Here is a 27,819-nt window from a genome sequence, read left to right as displayed (position 1 = left end):
AAGCTGAAGTTGCAAGTTGCCTTTGCAACGAGAGGAAAGTTTTGAAGAAGAGGGGGAGACCATCTCATAATGTTGACAGAGACCTGGCTGAGAAGAAGCGCAGAGGTTCTGCCTCATCAGTGCCATCAACACCTGTGTGTCAAGATCACACTGACCATTGGCCTGTGTGGGTGGAGAAAAAGGGCCGGTGCAAATACCTTGGCTGTAAGGGTATAGTGAAAGTGCAGTGTCCAAAGTGTGAGCACGTACCTGTGCTTCACTGCAGACAAGAACTGCTTCATGAACTTCCACAAGCAGTGAGCTTATTGTGTTAAATGGCAAAATAAAGTTTGATGAAAGACGCCCAGACTCTTCGCGTATTTATTCCTAAAGGTTGTTTCACAATGGTACAAATGCAGGCAACATTCAGACATGTAATCTTGTTGAATTATTAAAAATAACAATTTTTATATTTTAATTGGCATGCAATTTCACCTGTTGAGATTATTTAGTATTTCCCATGTGTTTTTAAATAAATGTTGTTCAAATTTGAAACAATAACTCTTTTACCATTACGGTACAGTGTTGCCTCAAAGCAACGCACCCCAAAAAGTAACCCCAAATAATTATTTATTGAAAAATTCTTTAGATTATGTTTATTTGGTCTATTCTATGACAAAAAAACACTCCAAATTGTTTTTCCCCAAATGGCATCATAGTGCATACCATAGAGGGTTAAGTATAAACAGGTCAACAGTTTATTTTTCACTTGTTTTATTCTTCATATGTCAAAAACGTTTGGTTAAACTTAAGAGGTACCCTGAGGCAGAATGATACATTTAAGGTTCATAAAAAAACACAACTAAATCTAGGGTAACTGGGCGTCTTTGAAGATGGTTTTAAAACAAAAGTATTAGAACACAAATGAGTATAGAAAGACATAAATACCACAGGGGATTGATACATGTTTGGGAGGTTAACTGAAGTGTAACGACTTTTCTACATTATCTCCATGACAACACTAGGAAACATTACCCAATTATAATGAACAGGTAGAATTCATCTGGAACAATGCATTGTGCTATATCTGAGTGATACTGCACAATATTCTTAATGCTCAACTGACCATTCACGTTATATAACGTGCTAAACAAAACATGCTGGCTTCAGTAAACAAGTTGAGCAAACCGAACCCATGAATCTATTTTTATTTAAAAAACATTAATAACACTAAAGGCTATGGATGCACTATACAGCTGATGCAAACAGCTAACGTTAACAGCATAATCTCAACCCGTCTGTTGAACATAGGTGCAGTATAAAATGTTAAGTTATCAGGATAACCACAACATAATACAAAAACAAAACTGATGGTTTCACAGTGACTGTGACTGCCTCTTTTGAGCAATTCCGCGATTGCGAACAAAGTCTCTAACATTTTGTACTGTTCGTCCATCAAGCACTTTGCCTTCAACCAGCTTGCAGTGCTGGCACTCGGATTTGGTTGCCAGATTTCCTTTGGCAATATGACGCTTAAAATGCCGCATTACTGCGGCAACCTCATCCTTGGCCCACAGTTTTTTTATTGTTCTTCTGGCATTTTCATGATCCTTTCCTGAAAGATATACAAGTAAAAAAAAAATCTGTAGAATCAAAATGTGAAATGTACTAGGCAGTCATATTTTAGTTGGAAATAACTGTAATCTGCTTTTTATCTGAAAATTGGATACGAGTAGCACATACATGCCATCCTCTTCCTGCCTGCCTCCTAACCTTAACTTTAGGACAGCAATCCAATAAGTAAAGTGACTATTGAGAAATCTTTATAAAAAGGTCTTGGACATGTGCTGTATTTTTTATATCAGAAAAAAGGTTACTGTTCCAAACAGAAGTGCTACTCGTTTTTTAATTAATTGGGGGGCAAATATATTTTTGGACAGCAGGGGTAGAAAGATGGGTTAGACATTTAAAAAGTCCTAGGCTGGAATGCATTCTAGTAATAATTGACCACTCCCAAAAAGGAAACTAATCAATCAATTTTTGAAAATCAAAACTGTCTCGGCTAGGTCTTAACACTGTTTTGTATCTTATTTATAAGCTTATTTCAATGCCTTCTCCGAGTTCAACAACCAAACTGGCCTTACCTTCATAGGGAGGAGCAGTCTCACTCACTGTGGATGACACAGTTTCTGCTTAACACACAAATGTTTTTGTTGTTAAATATATAATTAGTATTCTCTATTCTGTCAGACACAACTATAAGCCAGGTAAGTGAGGCAACCTACCCAAATGGTCAATGTCTTGCTCTGTGATAACAGTTGTGGATGCAGCAGTCACAGGTTGGCTAGTTCCACACTCTGTTGCTGGTGCCTCATCATCATCATCATCATCATCAGAGTCACTGTTTTCGTCTTCAGCATCACTGAATGAAATTTCATCTAGGAAAAAGTACATGCAAAACGTGCATTAATATCTAGACACACATAAATAAAACATACCTGAATTATTTTAGCTTTAGATATATACAATTCTGTAATAGTTTAAACAATGCAAACTCAAGAAGCTTATTAGATGTAAGTGCGCACTTTAAGAATCAAAAGTCAAAGTCAACCTCACTCACAATGCATTTCATTTGATTGGTTAATGTTGTTTGTGAACTCAACGTTTTCCTAGACCATTCCAGGCTGGTAAGGATGAGTGCAAGTATATTTTTGTTTAAAAAAAAAAATTCTGTACAAACCTTCAATATCAATCTCGTCCAGTGATTTCCCCTGAATGCTGGAAAGCTGTCCTTTCTCCATAGTTAACAGCAGTTTGGAAATCTTGGCCAGTTGTGTGGTTGGAACTGGTAATCTGTAGAAATCCCGGTGTACCCGGATATCATGACCAAGGAAATCAGCTACCTGGTCCAGTTCATTGTTCTTTAAATTAAGCACCTGGGAGAGTGTTGCGACATGTTTTCTAAGGTGTGTCGACCTGAGGTGTTCAGGGTGCTTTGCACCACACTTGCTTGCATGAAGACGCAAGCAGTCCTGTCCTCGGTAGTAGCTCATACATTTGGGTCTTGCAAACAGGAACACATTGGTTGAATAAACACCACATTCAGTTCTTTTACTCACAAGAAGGGACAGGGCATCCAACATGCTTGGTGAGAGCAGAACTGCAACCTTTCTGCCCCTCTTTCCCGGGATTTCAACTCGGCTGAAATAGTTGCAGAGCCTTTGTTCAGTCTTTGACAACCCCTTGGCAACATCTTGATTCAGTTCTGCGTTGTCTCTTTCATTAAAATTTTTGAGTCGCATTTTTGAAACCTCCCCAGTACGTCTTCGATTAAACACTATGATTTCTGCAAGTGCAACTTTTGCAAGTTCAGCATAGTTCTGAGGCGTCGCCTCCTCTTTTAAGTTGCAAATGGCACTTTCTGCAGATTTGTCAAGGTGCCGATGAAGGATCTGAACATCTTCGGTGAAGGGTAATGTTGATGGTTTGTTGTATTTTGCAGCGCTCAGAGTGTTCAGAGCACTGTGAGACACAAACTCAGACCACTTGGAGGTGTAGAGTTTCTGGAACATTTTAGTCGATTTGATCAGTTCATCATCTTCTGCCATAAGGGCCCGACAATGAACAATGTCACTTATTTTGAGTAGCGTATGTCCAAGTTTCAATGCCAGGCTTGGTGTTGAATATGTGTGGTGTTCATCATCAAATCCTGACACTTTCTTCACTGCTTGCACCACTCTTTGGAAGTTAGCAGGTTTAACAGCCTCCTCAAGGTTATAAACCGAGAATTCTGTTCGCAGACAAAGCAACAAACGTCCAACTTCACGTAGCTTCTGACGTATGTATTCATACTTAGTAGTGTCTTGACCGTGTTTGTTGTAGAGGGACTGGGCAAACTGAATAATAGAATGGTCATTTCGGACAACTGAGGCAACCTCATCCTGTCTCATCGCATTGAGTAGCTTCCACACTCCACTTGAGATCTGCTGACAAAATACTGACTCTTGAGCTGAGGCCCAACCCAGTACTTTGGTTCTTCCAGGTTTTTCTTCTTCTTCTTCTTCTTCGTTTTTTGGCTTACAGGGGCATCTGCGGACATGTCTCCAAAGGTCCTTGCGGATGTACAATCCTTGACAGTGCATGCAGTGGATGAATTTTCCTGCCGGTGCTTCAGCCTTTGGTCTTCTCTTTACTTTTAGTGTCCCTGTTCCACTCTTTAAAACTTCAGTGTTGTTTTTAAAATTTCCTTTATTCCTCATTCTTTCTATTAATATCTTTCGCTCTTCTGAGTGTTCGGGAAGGGAAAATGCATGTATAATTTCACCATGTGTTTTGTGAATTCTCAAATGGCGGGAAATTTTGCTTTGTGGTTTTCCACAAATAAAACAGTAATTTTTAGTGCTCAATGTCAGATGTTTGGGAAGCTCAGTTTTAGCCTTTGGCTTTTTCTTGTACGAGTCTTTGTTGGAAATCGGTGGACCAGATGTTGTAGCATCGATAGCCATATCAAGAGGGGGCCAATCCTTTGATGTACTGGCCAATACTGGGAGGCTTGTGTCCGATGGATAATTTTTTACGACATCAGTTAGTGTTTCAAATTGAATCTGTCCAGCTTTTGACTGACTAGGCATTGCATCTGAATAATCATCACTATCCCCTTGTGAGTCAGGTATGTATTCCTCATCAGACATGCACTCATCTGATATTTGATCCTTTTCTGAATCTGATTGGCTTGACTGCAGTTCATCTCTGAAACTGTTTTCAGAAGGCTGTTGGAAATGAAAAAAAAAAATGACATTTGGTTTTGACGTATAGTTATAGACAGCTAAAAGTTCAACAACACCTTAAGCTCATACTCACCTTAGGTAGATAATGGAGGCTATCATCTTGAATTTTTCTGAAGCAGGATTTATGCCAGACTTGTGAACACTCTGCAACATATTTTTTGTACATTATTGTACATAGTACGGGTCTATTGAAACAGTTTTGTTTGCACAATGAAATACAAAAGTGGGGTCAAAAAGATCTTCAGCATTAAACCATAAAAGATAAGGAAGAAAAATAAAACATTTGTAAGTAATCTAAACAATATACTGGAGTCTACAACTATTATAATTCAATAATGACCTCTTTTTACGCATCATTACACTAATACAGTTGATATATATATATATATATATATATGATATATCATTCTAAAAAGTATACCAAACTACTGCAAATTCATACATGACTATCTCACCTCTGCATTCATATCCAAGCCACTTGAAGGAGGACACAGGTCCCACACAGGAAGCACAGCTGTCCAATGAGGATACAGTTGCGATCCTCAAGCAATGTTGTTGGCAAAATGTAACAATTTTGTTTTTGAGCAGCAACAATTTCACATTGACATGTTGATATCTACTAGCAAATCCTTTAATAGCAAAGATCAATGTTTAATTACATTTGCTTTTACAAGTCTCAAGACATTACATGAAAGCATCTAAGTTGTGTTTCTGAAATCCAATGCAGTTCTTCTTTCACTCGACAGCCCAAATGATTACAGGTCTTAGGTTATGAAAAGTATAATCCTTAAACCTACTTTTCACTAAGGAATTCAGGATATACTACATTTAGTTTACATTATATCTTGTCATAGATGACATGAATCATTACTTAGTGCGTCGCTTTTCACCACATGTTACTGAACAACTTAACATACATGTAAAACTAACATACAGATCACATGCAGGCAGTGCAAGTACGAGTCAAACTCAGATGAATGCCACTATCAACGTCACCTGACGACATGGCCCCTTAAACAGCCAGGACCTCCTAAACCATGTCCCTGTTGTTCTCAGATTGATACACATACACTCAAGATACTGACTTAGACTTTGAAAAGCATTTGAAGATAATGTCCTCACATACCATTGTCTCTATAAACCATATGATATACAGACTACTGCATACACACACACGGCCCAAAGAAACATGTCGGTATGTAAATAGATCAAATCAAGTAGTACTTAAATGTAATGTACCTTTTCAGCTCTGCTGAGGGGAGAAAGCACTGGACCTGTCGTCTTCGTGTAGCTCTCAGTGCTGTCACTGTTCTTCACCATCTGTAGCAGATAAAGCACAACGAGAAGGATCAATAAACAAAGTCAAAAATGTACTAGCAGAGAATATTTGGAATTGAATAAAAGAATGGTCCTACTGATGACAGAAAGAAGGAAAACTTAGTTTAAAACCTTACTGGATCCTTTTTGTAAGCCACAAAACATCAATGAGATATTACATCTATGTTAAATGTAAAAATACCTCTTCAATGTTCTCATTTGGAGATGTGGCCTGTGTGGCCCCACAGGTTTCCAGAGGCATCACTTCATCAAGACCCTGCAAGATGCAAACACACACACAAAAAAACATTACATGAAAGCATTTATGGTTGTGTTTCTGAAATCCAATGCAGTTCTTCTTTCACTCGACAGCCCAAATGATTACAGGTCTTAGGTTATGAAAAGTATAATCCTTAAACCTACTTTTCACTAAGGAATTCAGGATATACTACATTTAGTTTACATTATATCTTGTCATAGATGACATGAATCATTACTTAGTGCGTCGCTTTTCACCACATGTTACTGAACAACTTAACATACATGTAAAACTAACATACAGATCACATGCAGGCAGTGCAAGTACGAGTCAAACTCAGATGAATGCCACTATCAACGTCACCTGACGACATGGCCCCTTAAACAGCCAGGACCTCCTAAACCATGTCCCTGTTGTTCTCAGATTGATACACATACACTCAAGATACTGACTTAGACTTTGAAAAGCATTTGAAGATAATGTCCTCACATACCATTGTCTCTATAAACCATATGATATACAGACTACTGCATACACACACACGGCCCAAAGAAACATGTCGGTATGTAAATAGATCAAATCAAGTAGTACTTAAATGTAATGTACCTTTTCAGCTCTGCTGAGGGGAGAAAGCACTGGACCTGTCGTCTTCGTGTAGCTCTCAGTGCTGTCACTGTTCTTCACCATCTGTAGCAGATAAAGCACAACGAGAAGGATCAATAAACAAAGTCAAAAATGTACTAGCAGAGAATATTTGGAGTTGAATAAAAGAATGGTCTTACTGATGACAGAAAGAAGGAAAACTTAGTTTAAAACCTTACTGGATCCTTTTTGTAAGCCACAAAACATCAATGAGATATTACATCTATGTTAAATGTAAAAATACCTCTTCAATGTTCTCATTTGGAGATGTGGCCTGTGTGGCCCCACAGGTTTCCAGAGGCATCACTTCATCAAGACCCTGCAAGATGCAAACACACACACAAAAAAACATTACATGAAAGCATTTATGGTTGTGTTTCTGAAATCCAATGCAGTTCTTCTTTCACTCGACAGCCCAAATGATTACAGGTCTTAGGTTATGAAAAGTATAATCCTTAAACCTACTTTTCACTAAGGAATTCAGGATATACTACATTTAGTTTACATTATATCTTGTCATAGATGACATGAATCATTACTTAGTGCGTCGCTTTTCACCACATGTTACTGAACAACTTAACATACATGTAAAACTAACATACAGATCACATGCAGGTAGTGCAAGTACGAGTCAAACTCAGATGAATGCCACTATCAACGTCACCTGACGACATGGCCCCTTAAACAGCCAGGACCTCCTAAACCATGTCCCTGTTGTTCTCAGATTGATACACATACACTCAAGATACTGACTTAGACTTTGAAAAGCATTTGAAGATAATGTCCTCACATACCATTGTCTCTATAAACCATATGATATACAGACTACTGCATACACACACACGGCCCAAAGAAACATGTCGGTATGTAAATAGATCAAATCAAGTAGTACTTAAATGTAATGTACCTTTTCAGCTCTGCTGAGGGGAGAAAGCACTGGACCTGTCGTCTTCGTTTAGCTCTCAGTGCTGTCACTGTTCTTCACCATCTGTAGCAGATAAAGCACAACGAGAAGGATCAATAAACAAAGTCAAAAATGTACTAGCAGAGAATATTTGGAATTGAATAAAAGAATGGTCCTACTGATGACAGAAAGAAGGAAAACTTAGTTTAAAACCTTACTGGATCCTTTTTGTAAGCCACAAAACATCAATGAGATATTACATCTATGTTAAATGTAAAAATACCTCTTCAATGTTCTCATTTGGAGATGTGGCCTGTGTGGCCCCACAGGTTTCCAGAGGCATCACTTCATCAAGACCCTGCAAGATGCAAACACACACACAAAAAAACATTACATGAAAGCATTTATGGTTGTGTTTCTGAAATCCAATGCAGTTCTTCTTTCACTCGACAGCCCAAATGATTACAGGTCTTAGGTTATGAAAAGTATAATCCTTAAACCTACTTTTCACTAAGGAATTCAGGATATACTACATTTAGTTTACATTATATCTTGTCATAGATGACATGAATCATTACTTAGTGCGTCGCTTTTCACCACATGTTACTGAACAACTTAACATACATGTAAAACTAACATACAGATCACATGCAGGCAGTGCAAGTACGAGTCAAACTCAGATGAATGCCACTATCAACGTCACCTGACGACATGGCCCCTTAAACAGCCAGGACCTCCTAAACCATGTCCCTGTTGTTCTCAGATTGATACACATACACTCAAGATACTGACTTAGACTTTGAAAAGCATTTGAAGATAATATCCTCACATACCATTGTCTCTATAAACCATATGATATACAGACTACTGCATACACACACACGGCCCAAAGAAACATGTCGGTATGTAAATAGATCAAATCAAGTAGTAGTTAAATGTAATGTACCTTTTCAGCTCTGCTGAGGGGAGAAAGCACTGGACCTGTCGTCTTCGTGTAGCTCTCAGTGCTGTCACTGTTCTTCACCATCTGTAGCAGATAAAGCACAACGAGAAGGATCAATAAACAAAGTCAAAAATGTACTAGCAGAGAATATTTGGAATTGAATAAAAGAATGGTCTTACTGATGACAGAAAGAAGGAAAACTTAGTTTAAAACCTTACTGGATCCTTTTTGTAAGCCACAAAACATCAATGAGATATTACATCTATGTTAAATGTAAAAATACCTCTTCAATGTTCTCATTTGGAGATGTGGCCTGTGTGGCCCCACAGGTTTCCAGAGGCATCACTTCATCAAGACCCTGCAAGATGCAAACACACACACAAAAAAACATTACATGAAAGCATTTATGGTTGTGTTTCTGAAATCCAATGCAGTTCTTCTTTCACTCGACAGCCCAAATGATTACAGGTCTTAGGTTATGAAAAGTATAATCCTTAAACCTACTTTTCACTAAGGAATTCAGGATATACTACATTTAGTTTACATTATATCTTGTCATAGATGACATGAATCATTACTTAGTGCGTCGCTTTTCACCACATGTTACTGAACAACTTAACATACATGTAAAACTAACATACAGATCACATGCAGGCAGTGCAAGTACGAGTCAAACTCAGATGAATGCCACTATCAACGTCACCTGACGACATGGCCCCTTAAACAGCCAGGACCTCCTAAACCATGTCCCTGTTGTTCTCAGATTGATACACATACACTCAAGATACTGACTTAGACTTTGAAAAGCATTTGAAGATAATGTCCTCACATACCATTGTCTCTATAAACCATATGATATACAGACTACTGCATACACACACACGGCCCAAAGAAACATGTCGGTATGTAAATAGATCAAATCAAGTAGTACTTAAATGTAATGTACCTTTTCAGCTCTGCTGAGGGGAGAAAGCACTGGACCTGTCGTCTTCGTGTAGCTCTCAGTGCTGTCACTGTTCTTCACCATCTGTAGCAGATAAAGCACAACGAGAAGGATCAATAAACAAAGTCAAAAATGTACTAGCAGAGAATATTTGGAATTGAATAAAAGAATGGTCCTACTGATGACAGAAAGAAGGAAAACTTAGTTTAAAACCTTACTGGATCCTTTTTGTAAGCCACAACACATCAATGAGATATTACATCTATGTTAAATGTAAAAATACCTCTTCAATGTTCTCATTTGGAGATGTGGCCTGTGTGGCCCCACAGGTTTCCAGAGGCATCACTTCATCAAGACCCTGCAAGATGCAAAAAAAAAACATTATTATTGGATGGTGCTTTCCCATGTACCTAAAGATTCTAAACCATTCATAGCTTGTAGTAACATGAAATTAAAGTTATTCAGATATACATTTCAATAAACACCCTTTAGTTATGTTTCACTATTTCAGAAGTAAAAAAATATATATATTTATAATATTTATACTGAAATAATCATGACTCGGAATAATCATAATCAAAACTAATGCATTGGACAATATGTAGCATTTACGTATGTGGTGTGATGGTTAGAGCATTTCCTTAAGAAAATATATTCAGTACAGAAAATAAAATGTTGACCACCTTGCATCTCCACGGCCAGTCTGAATCACCATAATTATAGGTGATCTCCTCTCCTGGACTTATGTCTCGGTCAGCGAACAAACAAAGATGGGGCTTCCCTTGCACGGATAGTTGTCTCATCTTTGCAGTCGGGTTTCTGTGATCGTCATTTACAAGTCTTCCAAGAGACTCATCCTCTTTTGCTGCATCGACGCTACGAAAACACAAGTAAAAATTCATTGCAAAAGAGTTAATTAAAATACTCCTTGAAAACAGCTAGCTAAGCTGTGAAAATAAATCCAACTTCATTCATTCTGCGCAGACTTATCATTGACATAATACGCACCACCACAGTTTTCCATCAAAATGGAAATCGAACATGAACACCTTGAGCCTGACAGGATAAAGTTTCAGTCTCCTCTCACATTCTTGTTTGCTTATGAGTTCACCTCTATATTCTATCAAAAAGTCTCCTTTTTGAAATGGTATAGAGGTGAAGATGCCGCGACCTACAAGGAACACAAATAACAAATAAGTGAGCAAAATAGCACACTAAAGTCACATATTTTATGTTTATAATTTAAGTTAAATCATGGTTAAACAGTCAGAAGCAGGGATGCAGGGATGCAAACTCATCAGTCCCCAGAACCCACAGAATGTCTACTTCAAAATTAGGAATAACAGATGATTTTAGCAGTCAGAACAACTAAAGCAGCAGTGATAATAACAGAAACGTCAAGGAGTCACATCTAATAGAATTATATAAAAGCATTAATTTTAATTGTGTAATTGTGTAAGTGTGTCTAACAGCTGTTCACCATGGGTCCAGTCTGTGCCACAGTGACTCCGCACAGTTACTGTTAACAAGCGCTTTACTCCGGATCAACTCACCTTTGATGGCATTGATGTATTGGACGTCAAGTCCTGCTTTGTCCCCTCCAGTGTCAATATAAAATGTGGCATCATCCTTTGGATTGATGCGTCTCCGCCTTTGCATCTTGACTTTGATGGTTTATTATAGCTGTGAAAAAGAGTAAGGGTTCATACGTCCTGCCCTCAGCTCCAGTTAAATACAATGTTTACATCACATAAATAAACCGGAGGCTCCTAAACAGTTCATACCTCCATTTAAGTAAAACGTTCCAATCAATTATTGGGACAGTCCATTCTTCATTCACATCACCTAAGATTACCGGAAGGCTCCGGTTAAATAAACCGGAGGCTCCTTATAAACTACCGGGACTACAGTTCATACCTTCCGTCCTCAGCTCTGCTGATTGAAATTCATGCATTACTAAAAAAGACAGGAGTCTAATCTTGCCTTGTTTTTTCCCCAGACCAGGCTGCTTTCTACATTAATTAATCTTCAATCAAAAAACAAAACAGCTGCCGACATTATTTCTTTAGCATTACTCTTAGCTAGCATATACACATGCGGCGCGATTACATCAGCTGTTAGCAGTTAACACACAGAGCTCACAGCTCCTCATATCTGTTCAGAAACTAGACAAAAGTTAAACAAGTACAAACCACTGTCTGTGTCATGGAGAATACAGTCGCTGGTTTATTTATGTCTGTAGGCCGTTGTTGTAAGTGTGGACGGTCGGAGCATATACAACGTTAGCTTAGCCGATCTCCATTTAGACAACACGCATTTTAAAATGTTTTTCGCCTGCCGTCTTGTCTGCAGACTTGTCAAGCATTAATTCATGGTTTTTACTAACCGGTATCAGTATGTTGTTACTTCGGCATCATTTAGAAACGTCAATCACAATTTAATCACGGTAAAATATGTTAATTTTGTTGTAGTTGTAGTAGCTCCCGACACAGCTGACAGCCGCGGTGAAACTCGAGCGATCAGAGCGAAGCTAATATTCGCATCGTGTCCGGTGTGAAGCATTAATCATGTAAAATAAGCAATATCTACAAGTATGCAAGCTTACCTGTTTGTGTTTAATTGAGTAGGCTATTGTAGCTAGCTCCGTAGTCTTCTGTCTTTCCATGAGCTGAGTGAACGCAGCTGTAGTCTTCTGTCTTTCCATGAGCAGAGTGAACGCAGCTGTAGTCTTCTGTCTTTCCATGAGCAGAGTGAACGCAGCTGCAAGTATGCACGTGACATGACCACGTTTTTTTAAGGACCGCCCACACAGGAAATTACACACAGTGTATGGAACTGCAATAATGTGTAAGGACCTGCATTCGAAAAACCACCTGAGCGGCGCTGTTCTATACACTGAGATACACTCAAAAAACATGTTATAGTGGTACAAACTGACTTTTCAGAAAATGAGGATTTAAATTAGTTAGACACTAACAAACATGGATACACTCTTAAGTTTTAAGCGGATATCAGCATAGGGTACAAAAGGAATTTGTCAGAAATGAGGATTTATGTTAGTTAGACACTAAAAAACATGGATACACTCGAAGTTTTAAGTGGACTTCGGCATAGTCCATGTATACCACCAAGGTTCGCGTAATGCTGGTGGGTAGTCAGGTAAAATGGTAGGGTATACCACATTGACCAACACACACAAACACACACACACACACACACACACACACATCCTTGTCTTTATTGCATTCTGGGGGTACCTGACCAGACCATCCCTTTTGGGATCCACCCTTTCTGAAGGTTGTACAGCACTGTAAAAAATCAGGCAGAATCCTGAAGTGGACTCAAACAAAGATTTCACTTCAAATTATCAATCAGAGAAAGTAGAGGTCACTGACCGGACTATAACCCGTTTCATGGGGTCTTGTCAGGTACAGAGTTACAGGAGGGGTCCATATATACACGCTGTCTGGCTTTTAGTCATGTGTGGGCTCCAAAAATACAATGTCTGGTTTAAAACATTAGTGGGGTCACTTTGCACACTGTATTACTAAACTTACTTTAGGTAACAATGTAACACCTTTGACTGTCAAAGTGAGGGCTATCATGATGCAGAATGATTTTCACCTTTAGTGTCAACATGTAGCTTCTGTTGAGTGACAGTTATATTGAATTCCAATGTACTGATAGCATTTTAATTACTATATAAGCTATTATAGTAATGTTTTTTATAAGTCTATTTACACACTGTGACACAGGGATGTCTGAACTCGTGAATGAGACTCACAGTACATTTACTGAATGTGCATCAGTTTCCTACTTTTTAAATAAAGAGGGGTTTGTGTTCTAAGTGTTAATTATTGAAGCCATATAAGTCATGCTTATAAGGCTATTCTGCTTAAATAGTCATTGTAATGTCCAGTAAATACAAGGAAATTGTCGTTATTAGACTTTTAATTTTCAAAAGAATTGTATTCTGTGTACACAAAAAGGTATCGCCATTTAAGAACGGCATTATTATATAACAAAGGTCCCAAAAAGGACTTAAAAAACAACTTGTTTTTAAATGAGGGTCTAAGGTCACTGAAAGAATTTAACCTTCAAAACTTTTATGTTAGACATAAAGGGAGATTACTTAAGTAACGATATGCGATTCATGACAATAAAATGGTAGATACAGACGAGAACACCAGATGTGATAGTTGGGACATTGAAAGAAATAAGGAAATTGAAAGTGTGAAAAGGGACAAGATTAAATTGTGTTAAGAAAAAAACAAGATTATATGAGAAACTAGAAGAGATGATAAGGTAGTTGAGATAAAAGGAAGATTACAAAAAAGAGATGAGATTTAAAAAGCATAGAGGTAAGAGAAGATAAGATGAAATAGATAAGGTTGAAGAGATAAGGCAGGAGGAAATTGTGAATAATTCAGATAAAAGAAAAGGAGGTATTAAGAGGACATCAATGAGGGGTGAAATAAGAAATAAAGTATGATCTATATTTGTATAGTGGCTTGCATCAATGATTTAACTTTTGCAAGCATTACACTTGACAACAAAAACTAATGGTGTCAACAGACATCAATGATCACTTTACATTTTGCTCTTGAGAGCTGTGATCCGATTCTTTATGTAAAACTTTATGTCCAACCAATTTCTTTGTTTGAGTGCTTCTCCTTCCATTTCAAGACACTTATCGCAGTCGCTTTTCCGTGGAACGCGACATGTGTTAATGAAGGTCATCATGTGCTTCTCAACAGCTTGGATCTCCATCTTTTCCCACAGCTTTTTCTTGAAAGGCTGCCGACCTGTATAAAAATGACACAAATAAATTATTTTGTGTTTTTCTGGAACTGCTATGGAAAAGTTATGAGAGAAAAAGTTGATAGACATATATGAATAATAACACAAGTAGCATAATATGTAAATAAATTCGGTCTCCATTTTAGATTCTATAATAAATCTATATTGATTGGTACAAAAAATAATAATAAACAATAATACACATTAAGTAGTTTTACGACATTCTTCCAGAATGTCAGCAATAATTCTGATTCCATTGACCTTAGATATAAAGGGCATGGTGGCAGAAGTTTCAGAGGAGAATATCTCAAAACCTCACACTAGGGGTTTCACCAACTACTCGACTAGTCCACTACCACTACCACTCAGCGCTGTAGGCCCTAGTCATCTAGTCGTGAACAAAATGGAGGCAAACGTGGGAGATGAGGATGCCGACATTGGCGCTGCAAAATGCTCCAGCAAAACACGCCCGACATTCAGGGGTCCTCATCTTATGCGCAACTGCGCCGCACCTATGCACTCTACAGTTTCAGTTTTAGCTCCGGCGCTAAAAGTTCACGAGCGTGCTCCACTAGCACCCCCTCTTTGAACAGCTGTTTGGACCTCATTTCGAGATCAACAAGAAAACACGGGTCAACAGTGGCGCGGATGAGCTACGGGATTACTGCCAGCAGACACCCCATATCCCCACAATGGATAACCCTCTCAAGTGGTGGGCACAAAACGCGAACCGCTTCCCCCGTTTAGCCAAGCTTTCCAGGTGCTACCTGGCTACACCAGCACCCCAAGTGAACGGATGTTTTCCCTGGCAGGCACCACTGTCACCCGACAGCGGTCAAGCCTCCTTCCCTCACATGTTGATGATTTGGTCTTCCTTAACGCAAACCAAAAAACCTGGAAGGGTGGACATCCTTATCGAGGAGGACACTGACAGCGAGTAAAGTGTTGCGCAATGCGCACTGGATTTACGTTGCATTTATGTTCTTAACAGAGTTTTTGCAGTAGATTTGGTGACTCCAGTTACTGTTTTTTATTTAATCAGCCATGTAACCCAAATTAAAATGCTGCTTTGTTACAGTGTTTAACGTAACTGTATGCATTGCAATACAAAATACAGTTTTACACCTCTCTTTGTGTGTCTTTATGACGACGTAACAACTAGTCGACTACTATTTTGAAAAACTTGTCGACTAGTAAATAATGGTAGTTGTGAAACCCCTACCTCACACATGAACGTACCAAAACTAACTGCATAATCCTGGTGGTAAACTAGGTATACATTTTCTAATGCGTTTGAAATAACCCTTTTACATTGGATTGAAACAAAGAAAAATTGCTAACCAGTAACTCAAAATGCAAGAGAGCAAATAGAAGATGCAAATGTAATGTTATATATTCAAAAGAGTTAACATTATACACAAGCAGATCTAAAAGATGTCAGTGTAGAACCATGAAACATTACATCAACCATGGAAGAGCATTCAGTAACAAAGTATTGTCTAAAAAGTTGACCTTTTTGCCTTCTCTGGGTCTGTGGTTGAGCAGCTGGTGGAGGTGTCATGGGGCCCTGTTGCGATGCTTCATCTGTATTGCTCCCATCTCTCATTGTTGTTTCATTCTCCATCTGAGTGGATGTGACTTGACCCTCTGAAAACCAGATATAAAAAATAATCAATTATGTGTTGCAAGAAAATTAGATATATCCCGAGCTAAAACTCGAATATTTGATGCGGCTTTTTTCAATGGGTGTATAATGGCTAAAAACAAATCTGATCCTTTCTTTACTATGTTCTCCCTCCTTTTGTCTACCCAAACAAACTTGTATTTCTTCGCTGCTTTTATTTACAGCTGAGCTCTACAGTGTGAACTGGTTTGTAATATCAAAGTAATCTTTCATTCATATCACATCAGTAATTTAAGTCTTACAATTTTGTATTTATGATGCAATATTTAATGTATTTTTATGAAGTACATGATACAAATCTAATCAAAATGATGGTAATTACAACAATCTGACTTGCCGATACAGCTGATACAAAATGCTACAGTACTAAAGATCAGGATCATATACCACAAACTTGAATGGGACATAGCATGGTCCCACTTAAAAATAATATTTACCTTGTGAGTCTGACTCACACACTGTCTCATTGTCGCTGTCCATGCGCACATTCTCTGTGAGTTTGGGGTTAGAGGAAGGAGAATGAAGAATGAATTAGTAGAAGCACAATGCACTTAAATTAAGTCTGACATGCTCCAATAATGCCCTAGAAAAATATGTTTTTATATACAAGTACAATTACTTTGGAAACAGAATTGGTATTTCATGTATGAACATGTAAAAAAAGATTTTACCCTCAGGATCAATGCTGATGTCATCCAGGGTCTTGCCCTGGAATTCTGCCAGGCGTCCTTGCTCCAAGGCCATGAGAAGTTTGCTGATCTTAGCAAGCTGAAGGGTGCCCTCAGGAAGTCTGTAGAATTGCCATTTTACATATACAACAGAAAAACAAATACAACACAATTCACAGATATCTTAGGGAAACCGTCTTTCCATAAATAGGGTGTGATTTGTCATAAAGTCACAGCTGGACGCTAACAAAAAATATTATGAAAGTTGTTTAAGTTACATAATACATTTTGACATACTCCATATTTGAAGTCAGTAGATCAGGAACATGAAGGGCAAAAATCATCTATAGCCCACAGAGGTTGTGATGCTATCTAAGCCCCAGTCTCTAACGTCACTCATTTAACTTTCTTACATCTGTCACAGGTTTGCCCACAGAGCGCTCCTCCTCTCCAACACTAGGACAACTTGCTACCTCTGTAGCAAATGGGTGTAGCAGTACCACAGGTGAAGGGATGAAGAAGAAGAATAAGGGTATGTTTTGTTTTTGTGGTACATCCTACTGAACAAATAAATAGCTGTATACTATTCTCCCATTCACGCGCAAGTCCTTTTGCACACAAGATATCAGATCCAGGTTTCCATAATCCCTCTCTTTCTAATAACCATAAAAAACCATAAAGGTTTGCTCAATGACTTGTCTTTTTTTATAAGGTGGTTAGAAATGATGTTTCATGAAATAAAACAAAAAGGAAGTTGGACACAAATAGGCCACATTGCAGATTAGCTAATGTTCTCTTCCTATATGAAAGTCATTAATCAAATATTCGTCTGGAGGATGTCCAAACCTTTTCTTCATTTGTTTATAACTTCTTATTTGCACCATTTCAGGCTGCAGAAAATGCTCAAGGCAGCAGATATTCAACTACAACGGAATAAAAGACAGAAGGGTAGAGAAGGTAAGATGTTGAAACTGACAGAGCATGAAGCAGCAATGCATTTACCCGTAGTCGCTGATATGGCTAACACTTGTTTTTGTCTGTTTGTGTGCCCGTCTGTAGGGAAGAGAGGAGGTAATGGTCTGCTGGCTGCCTTGCGCATCAAGGTGAGAACACAGCTCTTTGGTTAGCTTTTTTTTAGACTGTGCGTTATAAATAAATGTATTACTTCATAACTAGTTTACTATCAGGCTTCTAGAAAACTGACCCTAAGTAATTTGTTGTTTTATGATAACCCATGCATATGAAATTATCTTGTGGCACATGCAATGATCTTATGGTTGTTTTTATTCATTGTGTTTTTCAGTTGGAGAAAATGGGAAGACACCTGGGAGCCTGCCAGTCAATTCAGTGTCATTTGAGTGTGTGTGTGTGTGTGTGTGTGTGTGTGTGTGTGTGTGTGTGTGTGTGTGTGTGTGTGTGTGTGTGTGTGTGTGTGTGTGTGTGTGTGTGTGTGTGTGTGTGTGTGTGTGTGTGTGTGTGTGTGTGTGTGTGTGTTTTTGTGTTTCTGCCCTCAGGCAGTCCCCAAATCAATGATTCGGAGTCATGACAGAGGACTCTTTGACAGGACACATACTCATTCACCCTAAACATCTTCAACACACACAAACATCATGATAACTACAGCTCTGGTTAGGTAAATTACTCTCTGAGTCTTTAGATAGTTAACTTAGTTTAAGTTATCTCAGTGGGTCTCAAACGGTTCGGTCACTATTTATGTAAACACATATTTCCATTTGAGGGGGTAGTGATTAGTAAAATATGCATGAATAATACAAACAAAATGTTAACTAGGTGAAAAAAGTTAAGATAAACTTGTTGAAAGCTAAAACTAGTCTTTGCTGTTGCCTCAAAGAGGAGCAGGGGGAGAGGAGGGAGACAGGAGAGGCCGATTCAGGAGCCCAGACACACTCACAACTATAAATGAACCAAAAACAAATAAATAAACAAGTTTCAATGTTTTTTCATATTGGATATTGTATGCTATTGGTTATGGCCATGTACTTATGATTTTATGATTATTTAAATGTATACATGTTTGTTTCATATGGGTGTAGTCTCTTTATTTCCCCCTCAAAATGTTCCAGATTGATGCATTTAAGTCCAACATTTAAAAAACAATCTTACCGGGGGAGCATGCCCCCGGACCCCCCTATAGGATTTGAGGCCCGGCCCCACTGCTTCCAAATAGATTTGCAAATTGTTTTAAATAGTAATCCATCTCCATATGTTTCTTTTTGGCTAGTAGATTTAAACTAGAGGGCTATCACTTTGTGCAGCAACGCTATTGACAAATAAATCCAGCAAAATGGCACAAAAAACTGGTAGTGGCCTCAGGGACGAGGAGTCATTTAACCAGCCAGTAGGAGTCAAGCTTTATTTTCTTTTATATCCATAAAGAAAAAGTAAATCTTTTTACAGTTGTTTCATATGGATGTTGAGAGGTATCCATATATCTCTTCATTTTGCTCTCAAAGTGCACCAGATTGATGCATCTAACTTCAATATTTAAAAAAAAATGTTCCCGGGGGAGCATGCCCCCGGACCCCCCTAGACTAGAGGGTGTCAGGTCCACTCCCCACTTATAAAAATAGCACTTTACCACTGCACCCCCTCTAATCTCAGATGCACCCTGAGTTATTTTGTTTAAGTACAGTGAGCCTTTCTAAAATATACAGTAAAGAGACAAACCCACCAGCATTATAGGATATACTATGACTTTGTGCCAAATACTTGTTGCTGATTTAGAGTACTGGCATCTTTTTTATTCCAATTCAAGCACTGACGATAACTGGCCTCTGGTCTTAATACTGGTAGGAGAGGTTAAGTACATGTCAGTCAATATCATGGTGTGTGACATTAACAAGAATTCTGACTGAGCAGAGGTATGTGTGTCTGTGTGAGGGAGGGTGTGTCTGAGTGTGTGGGGCAATTATTGTAAATGTTTAGATGTTCATGTTCTATGTGTGAGAGAGACTGGCACATAGAGGAAGAGACTGAGGGAGCACACAGAAAGGAGAGAGAGAGGTGGGGGGACATACACCCAGCATGTGTGCCTATCTGTATGATGTGGCTCTTTGCAGTAACGCAGGGAAATTATTGGCTCTCAACCTCTAACTGGTTGGCCATCCCTGCTGTACACCCTAGTGTCCTTCAGGGTAGGGTGGGGGAGAGAGGCGCTGTACCCCAGTATCCTTTCCTCAAGGAGGGGGTAGGGTGGGGGAGAGAGGCGCTGTGCCCCAGCGTCCTTTCCTCAAGGAGGGGGTAGGGTGGGGGAGAGAGGTGCTGTGCCCCAGCGTCCTTTCCTCAAGGTGGGGGTAGGGTGTGTGTGATGTCCTCATCAGGGTCTTCCTCACTGTCATCACTGATGTCACTGTCTTGGTCATGGTTCTCCACAGAATCATCAGGCCATTGAGGGGCATTTGGTCCAATTGTCAGGCTGTAGGCCGAAAAAAGATGCTGGATGTGTGTGTCCACGTCAGCAAGTCTTTTCTTTAGAAGACTAGCTAATCCATCTCTCCCTTCTTGAGTCATGTCTAGGGCAGAACATAGAGAATAGAATATTGAAAAGGCATCCCATTTTTGTTACTAGTACACACTGTGGATGTTAAGTAGTATTTGGTTATGGCATCATGGAATGTACCACTATGTCCTCCACATGACACATGTTGCATCTGCATCCTGATCTTGTCAGCCTGACTTCTCAGATAAAGGCAGTGCTGCCTCATCTCCCTCACAATTATGGCCCTCTCCTCCACAAGTCTCCTTTTGCCCATATAGGCATCAAAGACTTTTTTTTGGGCCAAAATGGACACCGATTCTGAAGAGAGAGGAACAGCAAGCATACCATTACCGACCAAGACATGCACCAGTAGGATAAGTGACCGGTCATAGTCCATTGACTGGGAAGCTGGTGTTATAGGTCTTGCTTAGTGCCAGAAAATAAACATATTATATAAACACAAACAAGAGAAGCTCTTACCATCACTTTGCACTTCCCATGGCCATATTAGACTGTCTGTTGTTTGCTGTTCTGCAGACAGTCTTCTCTCCACCTCTTCTTCCTGGATTTCTCCTTCAGGAGGCTGTCCGGTGTTGTACTGGCGTATTGCCGCTAAGAGTTTGGTCTTTTCCTCCCTTAACCTTTTGCGACGCAACTACCAAATCTTATTGCTGTCTATATGACGTAATTGTAAAAAAGATTACAGAAACAATTTTCAATGGAATTTTTTAATTACATGACTGCAACTGAATAATAATAACTTACCAGTCTGTCTATAGAGAGGCAAGCTTTCTTTTGGCACAGCCCTAGAAATAGCTGCTCAATGGACATCTGGAGAGACTGATTGTCGCCTGATGTGTTGTCTTGGGTAAATAACAAGAAACACAGTTTGAGGACAAAGAAAACATAGGTGTTAATACTATACGTTAAATAACAATGTTATATTATCAAGTTAGGAAACAGCATACCGTTTGTTGCCCAGTCTCTAACATCATTTACCCATTGTTGGACTTTGTCCTCAGGGCATCCAAGCTCTTCGCAGGTGTCCTTCATTTTTTGAGTCTCACCCTCCAACATTGGGATTGTCTGTTGTAAAAAAGATGTTGCCGATACAGATGTATTTTCAAGATTTTCACCCAAATTTCCATAACTTTTCATGTCTTGAAAACAGTCATTAATCATTCAAACTTTTCCAGACCTGCACAAGCACTCAGTATCCAACACTTTAACAGCTTTGACAATTATTTGTTTGTGACAGATTTGCACATTAGTCTTACAAATCTAATCTTGCCATGCCTATACTTAGATGGCCAATTACCTTGACATATCTCTTGGCCAACACAACATGAAGGTGTTCCTGCTTCCGTCTGTTCCATCCCATTGCATGGACAGTCAACATGTCATTGCGAGCTGTTTTTAAAAGTAAAATTGACAAGCAGATAAATAATATAACTTGGGTATTTGGAAATCAACTCATAAAAACTCTAGCACTGTTGAAACAGACTACATCAAAGACAAAGATAAAGTAAAGTAAGAGATGGATAATAACTTCAAGACAGAATTATGTTGGTCTAATGACAAGAGGGCATATCTGATTTTGTCATGTACTTAGTGTCACGATTCTCATGTTATGTCACGTTTATAGTTTTGTAGGTTTCGGTGTTTTTGCTGTTTTCCATGTCATGTTTTCCTTTGGGTTATTCTCTGGTCCTTTTCCCTGTGTTTTCCTCTTGTCATTGGTTTCCCTGGTGTGTCTAATTGTCTGATTATGTTCACCTGGGCCCCTGTGTTTTCTCCTCCCTCCTCACCTGTGTCTTGTTGTGTGATTAGTCTTGTGTGTATTTAAGTTCTGGGTTTTCTGTCTGTCTTGGTTCGGTTCGTCTTGTTCCCTGACTAGTTCTGCGGTGAGTGTTCTGTTTGTCATTGTACATATATATCATAGCCTTGAAATAAAGGAAGTTTCAGTTTATATCTGCATTTGGGTCCTTCTTGTTTCACAACCCGTGACAGTACGAACCGACCAAGAAATGAACCCAGCAGATCCGTTCGAGTCGGAATTATTACATTTTTCCTTTTTTTTGGCTAACTGCTCAGATAGATGGAAGAGAGCACCCGGAGTTCAGCAGCGGGAGGCTGTGTTGTCGGAGGCGCGCCAGATGGCTAGAGAGAAACCAGGTATGGTGAAGTTCTTACCTGGCTGAATTTCAAAGATCCTCCCTGTGTGTGATTCCCGGCCTGCTAGCCCCAGGCATGCTAGCTCCCGGCCTCCCAATTCCCAACCTGGCACCATACGCCTCGGTGGGTTCCGTCTGCAGTCAACCCATGCTTCTGCCCCAGTTCCTGCTCCTGTCCAGGAGTCATATTCTGGAACTCGTCTGGCTTATGGAGGTCCACGGAGTATTCAGGCGGCTGCTAAGAGGAGGAGTCGCAAGGCCAAGCTAGCAGCTCAAGCCCCAAGAGCCATGGTTCCAGCCCCAGAACAGGGCCCAGCAGCCATGGCTCCATGCTCCAGTACCGGCCCACGCAGCTTTGCTTCCATACTCCATTACCTGGCTTACACAGCCAGGATCCAAGCTTCGGCTCCGGACCTTACAGCCATGTTTCCGGCTCCAGAACCGGACCGTACAGCCATGTTTCCGGCTCCAGAACCGGACCTTACAGCCATGGTCCCGGCTTCAGTGCCGGCTCCAGTAACCACGGTCCCGACTCCGGCTCCTCGTCACCTGCTGACTCATCGGCCGACGCCAGCTCCTCGAGTCCTGTCGGCGTACCGGCCGACTCCAGCACCTCGTCTCCTGTTGGCTGTCCGTCCGACGCCAACTCCCCATGTCCTGTCGGCATACCGGCCGACTCCAGCACCTCGTCTCCGGTTGGCTGTCCGTCCGATGCCAGCTCCTCGAGTCCTGTCGGCGTACCGGCCGACTCCAGCACCTCGTCTCCGGTTGGCTGTCCGTCCGACGCCAGCTCCCCGTGTCCTGATGGCTGTCCGTCCGACGCCAGCTCCCCGAGTCCTGTCGGCATACCGGCCGACTCCAGCACCTCGTCTCCGGTTGGCTGTCCGTCCGACGCCAGCTCCCCGAGTCCTGTCGGCGTACCGGCCGACTCCAGCACCTCGTCTCCGGTTGGCTGTCCGTCCGACGCCAGCTCCCCGTGTCCTGATGGCTGTCCGTCCGACGCCAGCTCCCCGTGTTCTGTTGGCGAACCAACCTACTCAAGTGTCGTTGGAGGTCCCGCAGACTGCTTTTCTGCCGGGGGTCATGCCAACTCCATGTCTTGTCCCGTTGGAGGTCCCGCAGACTGCTCTTCTGCCGGGGGTCCCGCCAACCCCATGTCCTGTGACGTTGGAGGTCCCGCTGACTACTCTTCTGCCGGGGGTCCTGCCAACTCCATGTCTTGTCACGTTGGAGGTCCCGCAGACTGCTCTTCTGCCGAGGGTCCTGCCAACCCCATGTCCTGTGCCGTTGGAGGTCCCGCAGACTACTCTTCTGCCGGGGGTCCTGCCAACTCCATGTCTTGGCACGTTGGAGGTCCCGCAGACTGCTCCTCGGCCGGGGGTCCTGCCAACCCCATGTCCTGTGCCGTTGGAGGTCCCGCCAACTACTCTTCCGCTGTGGTCCTGCCAACTCCATGTCCTGTCGCGTTGGGGATTCCGCCGACTGCTCTCCTGCCGGGGGTCCTGACGGCCCTGTTTCCGGGGGATCTTGCCGACACCGGCTCCTGACTGGCCTCCGGAAATGTCTGGTCTTCACCCCTCCTCGGACTCTGCCTTGCCCCCTGGCCGTCCGCCCGAGATTCCCTCCATGGACTCTGCCTTGCCCCCGGGCCGTCTGCCCGAATTCCCCTTCTTGAACTCTGCCTTGCCCCCGGGCCGTCCGCCCGAATTCCCCTTTTTTGAACTCTGCCTTGCCCCCGGGCCGTCCGCCCGAGACCCGTCCTCCAGACCCCCTGCACCCACCCTGCTGGACTTTTGTTTTTTTGGGACGTCTGGAATCCGTCCCTTGAGGGGGGGGTTATGTCACGATTCTCATGTTATGTCACGTTTATAGTTTTGTAGGTTTGGGTGTTTTTGCTGTTTTCCATGTCATGTTTTCCTTTGGGTTATTGTCTGGTCCTTTTCCCTGTGTTTTCCTCTTGTCATTAGTTTCCCTGGTGTGTCTAATTGTCTGATTATGTTCACCTGGGCCCCTGTGTTTTCTCCTCCCTCCTCACCTGTGTCTTGTTGTGTGATTAGTCTTGTGTGTATTTAAGTTCTGGGTTTTCTGTCTGTCTTGGTTCGGTTCGTCTTGTTCCCTGACTAGTTCTGCGGTGAGTGTTCTGTTTGTCATTGTACATATATATCATAGCCTTGAAATAAAGGAAGTTTCAGTTTATATCTGCATTTGGGTCCTGCTTGTTTCACAAACCGTGACACTTAGTTGTGATGGCACAACGTGACCGAAAGCTGTTCACCATCTCCACTTCTTCCCCGGCCGTCGAACCAGCACCCTCCAAATGTCTCCCACTCCACACAATCTAACAAATACACATATATTATATGTCATAGATTAATTAAAAAAATTCTTACAATCACAATAATATAAGAGTGGGCCTACCTCACACTTTGTGGAATGGGCCTCGGCATGCATGACTGAGAGAAACGGTTGCATGCTCAGCAAAGGTCGCAGTTCTGGCATTGTCTTTGCCACTTTCTCGAGGTAGGGCCAGTATTTACAAGCAATATATGTGCAATAAAAATGCACGTTTGTAGCTTGAAACAGTGTTTGAAGGAACAAGAGGTAGGCAAACATTTCTCCTCTGAACATGTTGAGAGCTTTCAGTAGCACTCCATGTCTACACACAGCCACGTCTAAACCCTCTTCATCAAGCCTGCTGGCTCTTCTTGCTGTCTCTCGAGCAGCTGACCACTGGCTGGTACCACATGTACCTTTTCCTGGGGTCTACTATTAAAGACATTTTAATGTTACACTCTCAAAACAAGTAAAGGCTAGAAAAATGATAGGAAAAAAAATGTTGTGCTTACACATTTTACATTTGTTCTGACTTTGTCAACAAAGTCTGTGACAGCCGAGTCTTCCATGATGAACGGCCCTTTAAAAAGTGGTTCATCGATCCTAAATTCAAAAATAAATATTCAATACATTATCATCATTGATAGGCTACTTCTTAAATTCAATTGACATACAAAAAAGATGTACCTCTGTGACTGTCGGAAACGGTACTGTTTCCTATTCCCATCCACTGACACAGCCAACATTTTGGGAGTAGAAGCTGGGCATGAGAAGGGTTCCTCACACGTCATTTTCTGGCACTCGTACTGGCAGGCCATATACTCCAGAAAGCTTCTTTAGAAGACATCTCCATGGATTTTTCCTGTCTGGAAGTTTTAGAAGCAAAATTGTTACCTTACACATGTCAGAATAATACGAGGAAACAGGAAGACTTTCACAGTGGTTGGAGGCAAGAAGGGGGCTAATAGGAGTATCAGATCTGTAAAAAGGCCTGTCTGGACAAACCTGGTGCCACAGTCTTCAGGTCCTCAAAAGATTTGAAGACATCCGTGGAATATAACGTGTCTCCGTTCACAGAAGCTGGCCAGTAACCGCTTCTAATGAGGTCTCCCCAATCAGGTGTCCATTCGTAATGGCATGTGTTGCACACCCTCTTGGGGAGATGCAAATCATAACGCCCTAATAACAAATACAGTTTAGTAAAAACAATCGCATTCATTACCTGTATTAGGGTGACAAAAAGAACACTTAAAATCATACCATTAATGCAGACGAAAATGACAGGCCTGCCTATAGACTCTGTAACACATTCAGGGTTACACAAGTGTGAAGGCCTACCAGTGGGCAGAAGAAAATCTGTGAAGAGAGGTTAAAAATATGTCTTAAACTACCAGCACATTAGGAAAGTTATAAAATAACCACTTGGGGCTAAATTGTGTTAAGTGAAATACCTTGGTGTCTCAAAGTGAACATGTAATTTGTCTTGACTAGTGACATAGTTGGGGGAATACATTTGAAATATCCTTCATTGAAGGACTCCCTGATATGAAGGGTGTGTATGTTGTGTTTAGAAATGTCACAGTCATGACACAACCATTCAAGGGGCATGCATTCTCTGCAGCGAAGGACCGCAGGAGAGGAGCAATGTGAGCATCTCCTTTCCGGTACCATAGTTGAAGACAGCAAGCTGGCCAAGTGATGGGACCTTGCCTTTTGCCACTCCAATTGGGCAGCACTTTGGCGCAGGTACCATGAGGAAGAGGTTGATGGTTGATCAACCAAAAGCTCCTGCAATTGCTGAATCTCATCTTCTGGAAACAAACAAAAAAGAAAATGTTCAGCATCACAAAAGCGTACTCATATTGCATCACGTATTCGTTTGATGTTATGTTGACACATTTCCTAACTTTCAATGATTGTAAATGTCATCCTACGAAAAAGCTGAGGGGGTACTGCAGAGGTTGCTCCAGCTGGTTCCACAGTCACTGGACTGTCAATGGCAACAGTTCTGGCTGAAAAATAATAATAATAATAATAATAGATATATTGGTAACAGATCATAATTACAGAGAACAGGAGGCAATCGCAGGCAAATGTTATGCATTAAAAGAGTTCTAACAGTTCTAACCAACTCTAACTATTTATTACAATGGCCTATTTTAAATGTACGACGGAATAATAGATATTTGTTCAATACCTCTCTAAGCTGAAACATGCTGTACCTATCATGTTGCGAACAATCAAAACAAAAATGATATGTTAATCATGAATACCTGTATACATGCACAAACCTTTAGTACGTCGGCAGGTTGCCTCACTTCTGCTCCTCCTTTTAAGAGGACACCCCTGAGCATCTTTGCCAACCCAGCGGATTCTGTTCCTGTTAGATGCTGCTCTGGCCCTGTCTTCTTCCTCCTTCAATAAAGTAGTCATGCATTTTCACAACAAGCTGCTTTTCATTCCCAGTGTATTCCTATTCACTTACAAGCATTACAAAATTACAAGCACATAATCAATCAACCTAATCAGTACATCGGGCACAAAACCAATACAATTGAAATAAAAAAATGTACCTTCAGTTGTTTACAAAGTAAATCGGCAAGGAAAATGGCATCTTCTAGCTGTTCCTCGCCTTGTTTAGCAGCCATTTCAGGAACTAGAAATCAAAACACACACAGGTGTGTGTGTTTGCATGTGTATAAATACAAAAGAGAAAGTGGTAAAGAGACAGAGATGAAGATGGTAAAAATGGGGAGAAGACAGGAAGAAATGTAGGGAATATAGCTCTGAGGAGGGAGAAGAGAAGAAATTAAAAAAGGCTCTTAAAAGTGCTGTTTGATCTTGCTTTGGTTTGGTATCTGTTGAAGGAAAAGAATACAGTGAACA

The 27,819-nt window shown here is 40.8% G+C and overlaps 4 protein-coding genes and 3 long non-coding RNA genes across 10 annotated transcripts; 1 reads left to right on the top strand and 6 right to left on the bottom strand.

Annotated features, from left to right (window-relative positions):
* Nucleotides 1–809: 809 nt before the first annotated feature.
* Nucleotides 810–3,783, bottom strand: LOC307025512 (uncharacterized protein). Of its 2 annotated transcripts, none has more exons than XM_079660239.1 (4): nt 2,720–3,783; nt 2,265–2,417; nt 2,124–2,171; nt 810–1,594 (listed from the first exon to the last, which is right to left on the bottom strand). In XM_079660239.1, the coding sequence occupies exons 1-4, from the start codon at nt 3,585–3,587 to the stop codon at nt 1,356–1,358; spliced, it is 1,308 nt and encodes a 435-aa protein (XP_079516365.1). In that variant the 5' UTR covers nt 3,588–3,783; the 3' UTR covers nt 810–1,355. The 2 variants fall into 2 exon arrangements, with proteins under 2 accessions (XP_079516365.1, XP_079516366.1); XM_079660240.1 differs by having other exon boundaries at nt 2,124–2,168.
* Nucleotides 3,784–5,990: 2,207 nt separating this feature from the next.
* Nucleotides 5,991–7,915, bottom strand: LOC307024352 (uncharacterized protein; the record flags this gene model as incomplete). Its single annotated transcript, XM_079658417.1, has 5 exons — nt 7,892–7,915; nt 7,229–7,303; nt 6,949–7,029; nt 6,286–6,360; nt 5,991–6,086 (listed from the first exon to the last, which is right to left on the bottom strand). Exons 2-5 carry the CDS (start codon nt 7,286–7,288, stop codon nt 5,991–5,993), a joined length of 312 nt encoding a protein of 103 aa, XP_079514543.1. The 5' UTR covers nt 7,289–7,303; nt 7,892–7,915.
* A 24-nt stretch (nt 7,916–7,939) lies between these two features.
* On the bottom strand, nt 7,940–12,457 carry LOC307024351 (uncharacterized protein; the record flags this gene model as incomplete). The annotated part of the gene is made up of 9 exons (XM_079658416.1): nt 12,380–12,457; nt 10,783–10,945; nt 10,458–10,650; nt 10,058–10,132; nt 9,778–9,858; nt 9,115–9,189; nt 8,835–8,915; nt 8,172–8,246; nt 7,940–7,972 (listed from the first exon to the last, which is right to left on the bottom strand). The coding sequence occupies exons 2-9, from the start codon at nt 10,815–10,817 to the stop codon at nt 7,940–7,942; spliced, it is 648 nt and encodes a 215-aa protein (XP_079514542.1). The 5' UTR covers nt 10,818–10,945; nt 12,380–12,457.
* A 1,340-nt stretch (nt 12,458–13,797) lies between these two features.
* LOC307025042 (uncharacterized protein) lies at nt 13,798–17,061 on the bottom strand. The gene is made up of 4 exons (XM_079659624.1): nt 16,930–17,061; nt 16,696–16,749; nt 16,087–16,221; nt 13,798–14,579 (listed from the first exon to the last, which is right to left on the bottom strand). Exons 1-4 carry the CDS (start codon nt 17,000–17,002, stop codon nt 14,365–14,367), a joined length of 477 nt encoding a protein of 158 aa, XP_079515750.1. The 5' UTR covers nt 17,003–17,061; the 3' UTR covers nt 13,798–14,364.
* Nucleotides 17,062–17,349: 288 nt separating this feature from the next.
* Nucleotides 17,350–18,383, top strand: LOC307024058. Its single transcript, XR_013803828.1, has 4 exons — nt 17,350–17,458; nt 17,816–17,883; nt 17,986–18,029; nt 18,230–18,383. It is a non-coding gene; the product is annotated as an uncharacterized lncRNA (long non-coding RNA).
* A 1,475-nt stretch (nt 18,384–19,858) lies between these two features.
* LOC307025067 lies at nt 19,859–21,420 on the bottom strand. Of its 2 annotated transcripts, XR_013804054.1 has the most exons (5): nt 21,394–21,420; nt 21,191–21,288; nt 20,906–21,060; nt 20,567–20,743; nt 19,859–20,459 (listed from the first exon to the last, which is right to left on the bottom strand). It is a non-coding gene; the product is annotated as an uncharacterized lncRNA (long non-coding RNA). The 2 variants fall into 2 exon arrangements; XR_013804055.1 differs by having other exon boundaries at nt 20,906–21,100; nt 21,191–21,409.
* Nucleotides 21,421–24,848: 3,428 nt separating this feature from the next.
* On the bottom strand, nt 24,849–25,759 carry LOC307025546. Of its 2 annotated transcripts, none has more exons than XR_013804189.1 (3): nt 25,621–25,759; nt 25,446–25,536; nt 24,849–24,937 (listed from the first exon to the last, which is right to left on the bottom strand). It is a non-coding gene; the product is annotated as an uncharacterized lncRNA (long non-coding RNA). The 2 variants fall into 2 exon arrangements; XR_013804190.1 differs by lacking the exon at nt 24,849–24,937 and adding an exon at nt 24,987–25,362.
* Between the last annotated feature and the right edge of the window lie 2,060 nt (nt 25,760–27,819).

Source organism: Notothenia rossii (assembly GCF_949606895.1).
Source record: "Notothenia rossii genome assembly, chromosome: 11".
NCBI lineage: Eukaryota > Metazoa > Chordata > Actinopteri > Perciformes > Nototheniidae > Notothenia > Notothenia rossii.
This window is presented reverse-complemented; position numbering and strand designations above follow the sequence as displayed.